This window comes from Cetorhinus maximus, chromosome 12, assembly GCF_964194155.1.
Source record: "Cetorhinus maximus chromosome 12, sCetMax3.hap1.1, whole genome shotgun sequence".
NCBI classification, from domain to species: Eukaryota; Metazoa; Chordata; class Chondrichthyes; order Lamniformes; family Cetorhinidae; genus Cetorhinus; species Cetorhinus maximus.
In genome coordinates, this window is record NC_135890.1 from 84,523,722 (window position 1) to 84,538,276 (window position 14,555).

General features: G+C 44.9%; 1 protein-coding gene across 1 annotated transcript in view; it reads right to left on the reverse strand.

Moving 5' to 3' along the window:
- LOC144687212 (kinase suppressor of Ras 2-like) overlaps positions 1-14,555 on the reverse strand; it is a 153,055-nt gene that overhangs the window by 91,215 nt on the left and 47,285 nt on the right. The window contains exon 7 of the mRNA XM_078552983.1: positions 7,773-8,149. Coding sequence (XP_078409109.1) covers positions 7,773-8,089 — 317 coding nt within the window. The 5' untranslated portion in view covers positions 8,090-8,149. The remainder of the gene's footprint in view (positions 1-7,772; positions 8,150-14,555) is intronic.

Here is a 14,555-nt window from a genome sequence, read left to right on the forward strand (position 1 = left end):
CCATATGAAATGAATCATTTACTATTTATATTATCTTTGATACCTACATTTTTAAGGCTGCAGTTAACTTCTCTGAAATCCCATATGGATTTATGGATTAGAATGCACAAGGTACTCAACCATGCAATATAAAAAACTCCATGCTAACTCAATGCTTTATCTTTAGGTTAGTTGTAAAGTTTAGTCCTTAACTCCAGCATAAAGTAGAAGCAGACACAACAGGCTGCATTTTACTTGCCCCCACTGGGTGTGTTTTCAGCACGGTGGCAAGTAAAATAGGGTGGGTGTCAACCTTCCCACCCACCACCGAGCTCACCCCCATAATTCGGGAGTGGGCAGGTGCCAAAATAGGCAGGCTGTCTGTCATATTTAAATAAATAATCAAGGCTTAATTGAACTTGTTAACAAGCCAATTGACCCCAATAATATGCTGCCCATGCCATAATATGCTTGGCATGGGCAGTTGCGGGGAAAGTTTTTTATAAAAACTTTTTAAAAGGGCAGCAAGGAACGGGAGGTACTATCTTGGGAGGGGGAGTTCCCTTTGCACATCTAGGGGCAGCCCCCCTAAGATAGTGCCCCCCTTTCTTCCCACCTGCCTGCTCTATAAAGCACACCACCCCAACACCCTCCCAAAACTGCCCAAACCCTCCCTGCCCAAGACCTCGTACTTAACTGGCTCCGGGATCCACGGGCCTTCTTCTTGGACCTGCTTGCAGTCCCGGCAGTGCCCACTAAAGTGCTCTTGGTGCTGTTGGAGCTGCCAGCCAATCTGATTGGCTGGCAGCTCCTGAGGGCAGGACTTCCTTCCCAGTGAGGAGTGCCACTGGTTGCCTATTTAGCCTGTCTGCAGCACAATATGCTGGAGACTTGGCCTCCAGCGAGTTGGCTCTACACCAGCCTTGCTTCTGGTGTGGAGGTGGGGGGGGGGGGAAGGAGCGGAGACATCCACACCACCCACCACCTCCCCCTCCCCACCCCAGTAATATGCTGCCCAATATTTTACAGGGATACTTTCTTCATATTAACATAGAATTGTCTGACAAAACTTTCCTTGAAGAAGTTGAAGAGTTTTCCATCATCTTCATCATAATGACATGATTTGATTAACTAATCTGTGCAATATGAGCTGCTCTGTCAGTTTAGTTTACAAGAAGCCAGTGAGTCTTTAACATTAAACTTGCACTTATGAGGGACTAAAACCTCACACTATATATTTTTATAAAATATACATAGATGTCCTCTTGGCTATTTCTAGAATTTTAAAAACTGAACAAAGATCCTTAAAATGGCTGAAACTGTGCCTGTCTGTTACTCAAGAACAAAAGAAGCCACCTTGCAGTTTCGGAAATCTCTCACCTTGTTATCGCTGAGAATCTCTAATGATCACCTAGGGACTACACAGCCCAATTTCAAAGGGAGCTACACAAAGTCTATTTGTATTTGATAACCCAGGTTGGCCAGCGGATATGGAACATCTACTAAGACAAGGCCTCTCAAACATTCCTTTTAATCCATAATGGCTGAGACATTATCAGCGTGGAACACAAAGCCAATTTCCAGACACTGGATGAACATCCTTTATTGAATACATCGTGGAGTGGTAAAGTCATGTGACATGGGCCTCTGGCTTGTGGGACAAGTAATATTGCCTTGCTGAACTGAATAACTCAGTCTGCTGTTTACCATCTGACTGGCCGCCTCACAGAAAAGGAGCTCTGTCCAGGTTGAACACCTGGCCCCAGCTGCACTGCTTTTGCTGGAATTTCTGTACTATCGCCTACAAGACTGATTCATCTCTGCATGCCTATCTCATCATGTGAAAGTGAGTTCTACATTGGTTTTCAGCCACTGACCTCCGTGAAGGAAAACCTCATTGGACTTTATTCTGAACTCGAGAACCCACATGAACCAATATTTATTTTCTCTGTGGTTTCTGTACTGTAAATCCTTCTTTTCTTTATCCTTCTTTTACTGTCTGAGTGTGGTGACCGACCTCCCACGTTTTGAGTGTGTGCAAATAAACTAATCCTTTGAGTTCATCCTATCTCGAGTTTATTGTGAGGTCATTACTAAAAAATTGAAGCACACAAAAACCAAGGGGTTGGGAAATACGCTACTGCTTATAAAGAGGGAAACAAGCCAAAACACCTTTCTGTTTACGGACAGGTGATGAGAGGAGAAATTAGTGCTGTTTAAATTAAACCTCATGTTTGTAATACACTGAACACAAAAAAGGATCTGAGAAAAATGCCATATGCAATAGGCGAGTAAGATGCATTACTGTTAGCCATTTATAAAAACTGTTTTTAGTGTGCTTTTTTTGTATTAAATGTAAACTAATTCATTGTCAAGAACAACATATCGTACATAATTCATGAACACACCTGAAAATCTGACAGCCGATTCTGTGGTTGAGCCAGAAACCTGACCATGCTCCATGTGCACCTATGCCAGCAGAGTGGCAGCCAAACCATGCCTGAATTCACATGGAGTTACCAGACACCAGAGGTGGGGCATGGTGGGGGGAGGGGGGAGGGAAGCGGGACAACAACAGCTTCTAAAATTCTGCCAAATCCTTAAAAGGGAGGCAGCATTTTAGTTTGAAGACTAACTTATTGTTCAACTCTTAAAATGCCTTACTCGATGAACAGTGCTGTAGTTTAATTGGTGGAGCTGTCTTTGATGAAATCAATAATTTTCGAAAAGGCAAATCCTCCAACAGAGACACTGTACAGCAAATATGGCAGGAAGTGCCCAATCACTTCAATAACACTTCCTCTGTGCATTGCTCATGAAAGGAAAACAGACAAAAATATTCTTTGCATTCGGGAAGAGTACCAAGAGTAGCGGGTACCAACTCAAAATAAGCAGATTACGTGTGAAGTATTATGCATGTGACAGGCATTCAGCACCCAGTACACTATCACACATGCAGAGCAACCTTCAAAGTACTAGGCCCACCTCTCACTCCTTTGATCTCCTAAATATCTGAAGCTCCACCTCCAACTTGATTTTTTTAAAAAAGGTTTAGGCTTCCTTACACACAGAATTTTGACACTTCTTTTCCAGCAAACATATTGTATAGTGTCACGACTCACTGGGGATAGTGTGCTGTAATGCCAAGCCCCACTGTTCCCCGAGCCATGACAAATGTGAAAAGTTTGAACAAACCACCAGATTGCCCCATAAGACCATAAGACATAGGAGCAGAAATTAGGCCATTCGGCCCATCGAGTCTGCCCCGCCATTCAATCATGACTGATAAGTTTCTCAACCCCATTCTCCTGCCTTCTCCCCGTAATCTTTGATCCCCTTACCAATCAAGAACCTATATATCTCGGTCTTAAATACACTCAATGACCTGGCCTCCACAGCGTTCTGTGGTAATGAATTCCATAGATTCACCACTCTCTGGCTAAAGAAGTTTCTCCTAATAGGTCTTCCCTTTACTCTGAGGCTGTGCCCTCGGGTTCCGGTCTCTCCTACTAATGGAAACATCTTCCCCACATCCACTCTATCCAGGCCTTTCAGTATTCTGTAAGTTTCAATCAAATCCCCCCTCATCCTTCTAAACTCCATCGAGTACAGACCCAGAGTCCTCAAACGTTCCTCATATGTTAAGCCTTTCATTCCAGGGATCATTCTCATGAACCTCCTCTGGACCCTCTCCAGGGCCAGCACATCCTTCCTGAGATACGGGGCCCAAAATTGCTCACAATATTCTAAATGTGGTCTAACCAGAGCCTTATAAAGCTTCAGCAGCACATCTCTGCTTTTATATTCTAGTCCTCTCAAAATAAATGCCAACATTGCATTTGCCTTCCTAACTACCGACTCAACCTGCAAGTTAACCTTAAGAGAATCCTGGACTAGGACTCCCAAGTCCCTTTGCACTCCAGATTTCTGAATTCTCTCCCCATTTAGAAAATAGTCTATGCCTCTATTCTTCCTACCAAAGTGCATGACCTCACACTTGCCCACGTTGTATTCCATCTGCCACTTCTTTGCCCATTCTCCTAACCTGTCCAAATCCTTCTGCAGCCTCCCCGCCTCCTCAATACTACCTGTCCCTCCACCTATCTTTGTATCTACCTGTTTAATTTAGGTTAACAGAATACAAGCACCAGGTTTGTAAATTTAATAAGTAAATAACTGGTTATTGAACAAATTGTCTTTAACTAGTGGCAAAAGAAAGAAATATGAACTCCTAACTTCTAACACTGTAATTTAAACTCTACCCTGTTCTTAAATCCCTATACACACACACACGCAAGACACATAGGACACACAAAACATGGATTTTAGGGGTGGGATAAAATAGTTCAATAGCACCAGTCCAGAGTACAGGATTCAATGGGTTGATTTTGATCGTTGTCTTCCAAATTCCTTTCAGTTTTTGTTAATGACACGAGGTGGTCTTCCAGCACTTTCCGTATTTAGTTCACTCGTTGAGAACTTGCTCTTCAATGTCTCTAACAGTGGTTTTCTCCTTTTCCTTTTTACAGGGGTTTCCTCAGGGAGAGAGCAGGTTATAGAGATATGAGGAAGAGAGATTTTAGATATTTTCTCTTTGCAGGCCAGGAGCTCTCTGCTGCACTGTTACCACACAAAACCCTGGTCATCTGGTCAGGAGCTAATTAAAATGCTGTTGTCAGGCAGCTCCCTTGGTGCAGGACTCCTTTCCAGCACCATCCTGTCTTTCATGGTACATTCTGTTCCAGGACTGCAACATTGTATATATCGCTCATCCTGTCCCAGTGGGGTGTTGTTCAACCTGCAGCCATTGTAATTCTAATCCACAGTCCAACAGAAAGTAAAAATATATGTTCTTTACAATAGTTCTTAGAACCATTGGAAGGTTTCTTCTCATCCTTACATATTTGATAGAATATAGGCTTCACGTTAGGATGCTCCTCATGTTACTTCCTAATGCTCAACAGGCTGTTTTTTCAAAGAAGAAGGCTGCACATAACCATCAACACAGAACTGTACTGGTGCCTTGTAATGAGTTAGTAACTCTGGCTGGAATTTTACGCCCCCTCAAAAGCAGGCCAGTAGGCAAGGGATGAGGGCCTAAAATCGGGTGGCATGGTCTGGGGTGCCATGCCCATCGCCTATCCACCTCCGCTAGTATAGAAAGTGTCTACGCCACCTGACAAGGCCACCAGGTAAATCCTGTCTGCGGCCCTGGGGGAGGGGAGCGTACGGGGTGGGGTGAAGTGGAGGAGCGGGAGCCATTCTGTTTGGGCACCCTGTCCCCAGCGGAACCCCACCCCTCCCTCTCCAAAGGTATTTGCTGCTCCCCCACTACTAGCTTCCTGATCGTGGACCTCCCCCCACTCCCGCAAACCCCCTCGATGGGGCATTCCAGATCGGTCCCAGTGAAACAGCCTCAACTTAACTGGTTATCCACTTTCCATCGCTGTTTCTCATGGGGGGTGCGGGGCTGACTGCTGTCCCAGCAATGGCCACTGTTCCCAGTGGTGCTGCTGGAACTGGAGAGCTGTCAGCCAGCTGATCAGAAGGGGTCATCCTCCCGCACTGGGGGGCAGAAACCACAACCTCTGGCAGTTAACAGCCTAACAAATGTAAAACCTGGTCGTGGCCTTCCGGTCCAGCAGAGGCCCAGGGTATTCAGCCAGGGTGGGTAACCACCAGCCTAAAAATTCCAGCTAGAGAAATCCAATGTGGCGGTGGATTTGAGCACAATGGGCAAGATTGTTCCTGTGCTGCATGTCATCCATAGGTCTGGTTCAGTAGGTGACATAATTCAGTGACTGCCTTGCTATTCAAGACTTTTAATTCATAAAAATGAGTGGAAAACCTGCCTCCCCAATCCAGCCCCCCACCCCAACAAAATAGGTAGACTCCTCAATCAGAGCTGTAGTTCCCCGTTGACACTAAACAAATAGAATATCTTTTATGTCGCCTTATTGTGGCGTATTCCTCTGAGTTTTGTATTTCGTATAATTAATAACCATCTGAACAGATTAGCAACAAACACTGAATCAAAACTAATGTTTGGAAAGATTTGCTGCAGCAGTGTACTGCCATCCATAAACTACTCATCTTAAACTGGGATTAAATCCATCAAAAATGGGTGACTTGTGCTGGTGCTGCTGAAGGGCAGACCAGTAGTATGATGTGCAGATTGCAGATCTGAGTTATACTGCGAACTGCGGGTCACACTGAGCACAGCATCAAACAAGGTCTGTGGTGCGTGCACGCTGCATGTGTGGAGGTTAACTCTTCTGCTGGCTAAATTTAATGTCAGGAGACAACTTGTGGGAGGATGTTTCTCTTAATATCTGAAATATTTCGCACCAGTTTTTAGTGTTCCCATGAGGTTCACTGCAGTTTTGGTTCAGGTTGTAATTATACAAGCCTTATAGACAACCCAATGTGTGTGAGGCACCTATCTCCTGGTTTCATCGCAGCTGACAGCCAGATTGCCTCTAGAATCACATTTAATACCACCTCTCTCACAGCCAATACCAGTACATCAACACAAAAACCTTAACAGAAGCCTTAAAAATCAAACTTTTCACTGTAACTCTTAAGAGTTGAAACTATTAAAAACATTAAGTTTCTATTGACCCAGCAGTTGTCACATATGAAAATGAGGTCTGACTGGTTCAATAAGGTTGACCCCCATTTTCCAAAAGTCATGGTTTGAGCATGTGATGACTGAAAGTATTCCAAAGTCTATGTTTATCTACATTGATCTTCAGCCTGAACTTTGACTCTCATAGTGTAAACCATATACATACTCTTATGATCTCATCTTAATTTGTATAATAGCTGAATGAAAAGAAAAGGGAAAAAAGTAAATCTTTGTTACTTGTCCAACACCCTTACTAAGCCTCATGCTTGACATTGACACTGTGGTACGGATGGTAGAACATAGGATAAACGTCACTATAAGTTAGCCTGTCAAACGTCAAATAAGTTAAAGTCAACTCCCAAGTGGAGACATTTATTACATCAAATAGCACCCAATAACATAATTATTACATCTTCTCTTTCAACTGAAAAGAAAATGGAACGTGCGTTTTTGAACCCCTGAAAATGAATTAAAGCTGTTTTGGGTCTTACTTGTTATTGTAATATCACACTTTTGCAAACATTGGGCAGAATTTTCTGGATGCCGGGGGTGGGGGAGGCGGAGCGGGAGCAGGCGTGGACCCAATCAGCGCCCCCAATCGGGGCTGCACAACCATTTTACGTGGGCGGGCCAATTAAGGCCCACCCAGCGTGACGTACACCTGGAAGCGCTGAGTGCTCCCTATGCTGGCTGGGGGCGGGTGGGGGGGGATTCAAATCTCCCTGAGGCACCCATTAGCTTAAGTTCAGAAAAATTTAATAAAGGAAAAAAAAATTTAAGCATATGTCCCCTCATGTGAAACTGTCACTTGAGCTGGGATATGTCCATTAATTTTTTCTAATTTTTTTATTTAATTAATAAACCCTTCATGAAACCTCACCCCACCCGTGAGGTTTCATGAAAAAGGTGAAGGCCGCCTGGGCTCTTCGTCTGCCCGCCAACCTTAAGGTTGGACGGACAACATTCTTAACAACTTTAAATTATTTCTTAATGGCCTTAATAGGCCTTTGACAGTTCAGCAGGCGCGCAGCCCAGTCGTTTTACACGTCGGCAAGTGGGCCCCCCCCACCCTGCTCGCTGACCGGAAAATTCTTCCCAATATTTTTTCTTTCTTGTCTCTTCTTTAGCTAATCTACAAAATAAGTTATACTGAGCCATCACTTACCTGGTGATAATAGCTAAGTGAGGGGGACTCATACAGGCTCCCATAAACAGTACCACATTCTCATGTCGAGTTTGTCTATATGCCATCACTTCCCTTTTGAAAAGTTTTAGATGGTCCTCATTGTCCCTTTCAATATCAATCAAACGGATTGCCACCTCTCCATGCCAACGACCATGATAGACTTTGCCAAAGCGTCCTTTGCCTATGAGTTCTCCTATTTCTAGCTGCTCAAATGGGATGTCCCATTCCTGCAGGAAAATGCTGGTCTGGCTTGCTTTTCGTGGAAAATTACGTGCAGACAACAATGAAAGGTTCATCTCCTCAAAATCATCTTCAGAACCATCTGACTTATAAGCCTCATCATTTGCATCTTCATTCTAAAAAAACAAAATGAGTTTCAATTAATCAAGTAACTTGCAATATATGTCTTGCTTCTTAAGGGAAACATGTGACATAACAGAGTTAAGAAGTGTCCAAATGTGCTTGCTACATGATACGCATGATTAGCCTGAAAATCAACTGGTTCCCACAAGTTATTTTATGAAGTAAATCCAAAATGTTCTGCACAATGACAGCTAGTTCTGCAATTCAATTTGAAAAATGCTTTTGCCTTTTATTGCAGTATTTCTTCCATCTTAATCTCACTCATGCTTTTCTCCATATTCACAATGAATGTGCGAGACTGACTTTAAGCAATCAGGTTCAAGAAGGCAGCACATCACTACCTTCTCAAGGGCAATTAGGAATGGGCAACAAATGCTGGCCTTACCAGCGATGCCCACATCCCATGAAATAATTTTTTAAAATGATGAGTTGAAGTAAAGCTTCAGCATTCATTGGGAGCCTTCATTATGAACAGATGTTTGCTTTGTACTTATTATTTTATATTATTTCGGTTGTTTCAATGTAGAGGTTTTAATTTTCAGTCATTTTTTGAGCCAGCAGCAGCTGTTATGACAGGTGCTGAGCCTTAATGAATTTCATGTCCTTGATGTGAAAAAGCAATGATGTGATGAACACACAAGGTCATTACTGACTAGGGTTATAACTATTTGTTGAGAAATGTTCCACAGTTGATTGCCAAGCTACAAAAGGCATACATAAGCATCATATGCAATAGTTGGGAAAATTTCACTCTTGCAACATTGGGCAGTATTTTATCAATGGCACATTGTTCCTGATGGTGGAATCAGGAATGGGCGGCTCTTCTGCTCTTGTGTTGGGAGCCAGCTCCCAATGATTCAAATTCATATTTAAAGTGCTGGCGGCAGGCACAGGAAACACTTGCAATCACATCACAGGGAAAGCTTTTCACTGGTCCAGGTTCAGGAAACTGATCAATGACCTGCTCTGATCCGCCCAGAGTAAGCATCAGAGTCACATCTTACAAAAGGATCTCTTGTGGGGTCATCAATTAATTTATATTTGAAAGTGGGCATCCATGCCAGGCAGGTGATTACATGAATAGCCTTAGTGCCACATGGCAATTGAGGCCAAAGTGTGTGACCTTCTGGCTTATGTGAGCTCATGGGTCCAACATGCCACTGACGGGCCAATACGTGTGTGATGGGATGGGTGCAGACAAGAGAGTTAGATGTCACTTGGCATGTCACTAACCCTGTGTGTTGTCATGCAAGACAAACAGATCCGCAACGTGAAGGGGAGATCAAGGACAGGAGGTGGAGTTCCAGACATGAAGGTCCTCACTCCTGCACACGAGGAGGCTCTACAGCTCACATGAAAGGGGGAGGCTGAGCAGTTGGAGATGGTGAGGCTGCAATGGCTAGGTGTAAACGTAAATTTGCATCTAACCTGATGCTGGCACATGGGCACACAGGAGGCATGCTGACATGTGTTGCGCTCATACTGCCATGTTCCTTAATGTGGTTCCTTTTGATCTCCACTACAGGTACTCACTATCTGAAGACCAGGACATAGCTATGGCAGAAGCCTGAAGACTCCACCTCTGGGAGTGAAGACACTGCTGTCCCAGAGGTTGCACCATCACCTGCCTCTTCCACAACCTCCACCAATGCAGTTACACCCACACAGACTGTGGAGAGGTCGCATTTAGAACTGGGGTTACAATCTGGTGATCACAGCACAGACAAATCCTGGCAGCTGAGGGAGAATGTGACAGCTTGTCCCCAGACACTCGGAGCACTGCTGGGGCCAGGCCTCTGCTGAGTCCCATGCTGATGAAGGGCCTCTGGGTGTGGCCTCAAGAAGCCTGCTGGAGATGCAGCATGAGGTAGGGAAAAACATCTTACCGAAACATGTAAGATTCTGCGCCTCCTCTTCACCATGGACATCCAATCCCTCTACACCTCCAACCCCAACCAGGATGGTCTGAGTGCTCTCCACTTCTTCCTCGAACAGAGGCCCGACCAATCCCCATCCACCACTACTCTCCTCCGACTGGCTGAACTTGTTCTCTCACTGAACAATTTCTCCTTAAATTCGTCTCACTTCCTCCAAATAAAAGGTGTGGCTATGGGTACCCGCATGGGCCCCAGTTATGCCTGTCTCTTTATGGGGTATATGGAACATTCCTTGTTCCAGTCCTACTCAGGTCCCCTCCCACAACTCTTTCTCCGGTACATCGATGACTGCTTCGGTGCTGCTTCATGCTCTCGTTTGGATCTGGAAAAATTTATAAATTTTGCTTCCAATTTCCACCTCTCCATCATTTTCACGTGGTCCATCACTGACACTTCCCTTCCCTTCCTTGACCTCTCTGTCTCAATTTCCGATGATAGACTGACCACCCAATATTCATTGCAAGCCTACCGACTCCCACAGCTACCTCGACTATAGCTCCTCACACCCCGCTTCCTGCAAGGACTCCATCCCATTCTCTCAGTTCCTTCGCCTCCGTCGCAACTGTTCTGATGATGCCACTTTCAAAAACAGTTCCTCTGACATGTCTTCCTTCTTCCTTAACCCAGGTTTTCCACCCACGGTGGTTGACAGGGCCCTCGACCATGTCCAGCCCATCTCCCGTGCATCCGCCCTCACACCTTCCTCTCCCTCCCAGAACCATGATAGGGTCCCCTTGTCCTCACTTATCACCCCACCAGCCTCCACATTCAAAGGATCATCCTCCGCCATTTCCGCCAACTCCAGCATGATGCCACCACCAAACACATCTTCCATTTGCCCCCCCGGCGGCTTTCCGTAGGGATCATTCCCTCCGGGACACCCTGGTCCACTCCTCCATCACCCCCTACACCTCAACCCCCTCCCACGGCACCTTCCCATGCAACCGCAGAAGGTGCAACACCTGCCCCTTTACTTTCCCCCACCTCACCATCCAAGGGCCCAAACACTCCTTTGAAGTGAAGCAGCATTTCACTTGCACTTCCCTCAACTTAGTCTACTGCATTCGTTGCTCCCAATGCAGTCTCCTCTACATTGGAGAGACCAAACGCAGACTGGGTGACCGCTTTGCAGAACACCTTTGGTCTGTCCACTAGCATGACCCAGACCTCTCTGTCGCTTGCCATTTCAACACACCACCCTGCTCTCATGCCCACATGTCCGTCCTTGGCCTGCCACAATGTTCCAGAGAAGCTCAACGCAAGCTGGAGGAACAGCACTTCATCTTCCAACTAGGAACTTTACAGTCTTCCGGACTTAATTCTGAGTTCAACAATTTCAGATCATGAACTCTTTTCTCCATCTCCACCCCCTTTCTGATCCCCCTTTTTCCAAAATTTATAATTGTATTACAAATATATTTTTCTTTTCCTACCTATTTTTAAATTTATTTCGATCTATTGTTTCATCTCCACCTTTTAGCCCATTTCGAACCCTTCCATCATTGAACAAGCCATTGACTTACTGAAAATGCATTCCTGATGCCTTGACCAGTCTGGAGGGGTTCTGCAGTACGCACCAGAGAGGTGGCAGCCCATCATGGCTCCTCCTGCTCATCCTGTTGCAACAGTTCTTTGCATTGCATGGTCACATTGTACAGTATACAGCAGACTATGATTATGCAACATCCTCTCTGGTGCGTACTGCAGAACCCCTCCAGACTGGTCAAGGCATCAGGAATGCATTTTCAGTAAGTCAATGGCTTGTTCAATGATGGCTCTCGTGGAGGTGTGAGCTGCATTGTGCCACTCTTCCACTCTGTTCTGGAGATGGCTCACTGGTGTCATCAACCAGGTCCGAAGGTCCAGCCATGACGATGGGCTGCCACCTCAAAAAGCTCTGGGACCTGGGAGTTGTGCAAAATATATGAGTCATGAGAGTTCCCTGGGAAACAAGCTCAGACATGCGTGATTCTTTACATGTGATTGTAGAACAGCTGCACATTTGAAGAGTGAAAGCCCTTGCAATTCACAAATGCCACTGGCTGGTCCTAAGTAGCTCTAATGGCCACATGAGTGCAGTTGATGACCCCTTGCATTCCAGGGAAATGAGCGATGCTCTGAAGCCTAATGACCTTGCTGCCTGGCTCTCTTCATCTGTAGAGTAATTGATGATTTCATTCACATGACAGAAGAGAGCACTGGTCCCCTTCTTAATCCACCTGTGTGTGGCAGCCTGTGATATGCCACATATGGAGCCCCTGGAGCCCTGGAAAACACTGGTGGCAAAATGATTCAGCGCCACAGTCACCTTGAGAGCCTCTGGCATAGGATTCTTGCCAAGCCCACATGGCTCCTCATCTAGCTGCACAATCCCATATATTTCAATGACCACTTCCCAGGACAGCCTCAGTTGTCTCTGGCATTGCCTCTCCAACATCTGCAGGTAGTTAGTTCTCATTCTGAATTCGTGGTGATGTGCCAGTGCATATCTTCTACAATGCTTTCACTGGAAAGCTGTGTCCAACACCCAGGATGCTAGGCCCTTCCCATTTCACTCCTCCGTACCCTCGACCTCACCCTAGATCCCCCTCCCCTTTCACCCTCGGCCAGCCCCTGCCAGTCCAAAGCCTCCATGCAAGCTGCCATACTCCTGCTCCGCTCCATTGAGTTGCAGAATTTAAAAAAAAACTGGTGACCTCAGACATAACTACACAAAGTCAACTGTTGCATGCCATGTTTAAAAGTAAGGATGTTATGCTTCAGTTATACAGGGCATTGATGAGACCACATCTCAAATATTGTGTGCCGTTTTGGTCTCCATATTTAAGGAAGGGTGCAAATGCTTTGGAGGTGGTTCAGGGGAGGTTTACTAGATTGATACCTGGAATGACTGGGTTGTCTTATAAGGAAAGGTTAGACAGGCTGGGCTTATTTCGACTGGAGTTTAGAAGAGTGAGGAGTGTTTTGATTGAAGTATATAAGATCTTGAGCAGAGTGGAAGAGAGGTGCAATGCAGCACACATCTCCACCAGAGCCATCATGGAACAAACTACTGTCATACTGAAAATGTGTTTCCGATGCCTTGACGGTCTGGAGGGGCTCTGCAGTATGCACCAGAGAGAATGACTCATGATCATGGTCTGCTATGTACTGTACAATGTGACCATGCAACATGAAGAACTGTTGCAACAAGGGGGACGTGGAAAGGGTGTTTCCGCTGGTGGGTGAGTCCAGAACTAGGGAGCAATGTTTTAAAATTAGGAGTTGCCCTTTTAGGACAGGGATGAGGAGAATTTTTTTCTCTCAGAGGGTTGTGTGACTTTGGAACTCTCTGTCTCAGAAGGTGGTGGAGGCAGGGTCATTGAATATATTTAAGGCGGAGGTAGATGGATTCTTGTTAGGCAAGGGAATCAAAGGTTATCTGGATGGGAATGTGGAGTTCAAAACACAAAGATCAGCCATGATTTTATTGAATGGCAGGGCAGGTTCGAGAGGCTGAATTCTGCTCCTATTTTGTATATTCGTTTGTTCAAACATGAACCGGGTGCCAGGAGATTCCTGTGCACTGCTGACTTAATGTTCAAGGCTGGACTTAATTTCAAATAATTGTGAGGTAATGAGGCATGCAAATGTATTAAAAGTATGAACCTGCCATGGGACGGCGTGCGGCCTGACCCACCACTGCCACGCCGCCGACTTAATCTCTGCATCTCAACCCTGCCATCACGAAACCAAAATTTTGTTTTCCGCCTAATTAAGTCACCCTACCTGCCATGTTTCCACTCTTACAAGCCCCACAAAATACTGATAGTTCATGCCAAGTTCAGGAATCTTCCTCTTCTGTGCAAACCTCCATCTGTTGCCAACACTCAAGAGCAAAAAAGATTTGTTGATATCTGTTTCCTTGATAAACGTACACCAGAACAATGGAAGCCAGAATTTTGATCTCATACATCTTAATATTTTTCTCTATTTCGGCTCTGCATTTGTGAAAATAAGACCTTTTGGCCACCTCTTTTATGTTCATTTTACTTTTGATTTGGTATTGTGTCGTGTTATGTCAGTCAGGAATACATTAACATGTTAGTATGAAATCCTTTGTCAACTGTTTCAATGAAAACATAAACCAGTTTATTTTAATGCAAAATGTGTGTTAAATGGGTTCACAATTACACTAAAAGAGCAGACTGACGAATTTCACACAAATACATTAACATACTGTGTGTGTTTATTAACCATGAAAATCAGCAGATACCGAAGCCATCCTTCACTCACAAAAGCATATTATGTGTTGTTGCTTTATCTGTTGACTTCTTATCTACTGTATCCCGCAAATAAGCTCAATTTGGGGAATGCATCAGTTCTTGTGAAGTTAGTAACGTTTCCGCACAGAGGACACTGTGTGCTAAGTGAATCATCAGCAACCAGCACAGCCAACCTGTTAACTCAGTGGTGCCTTATT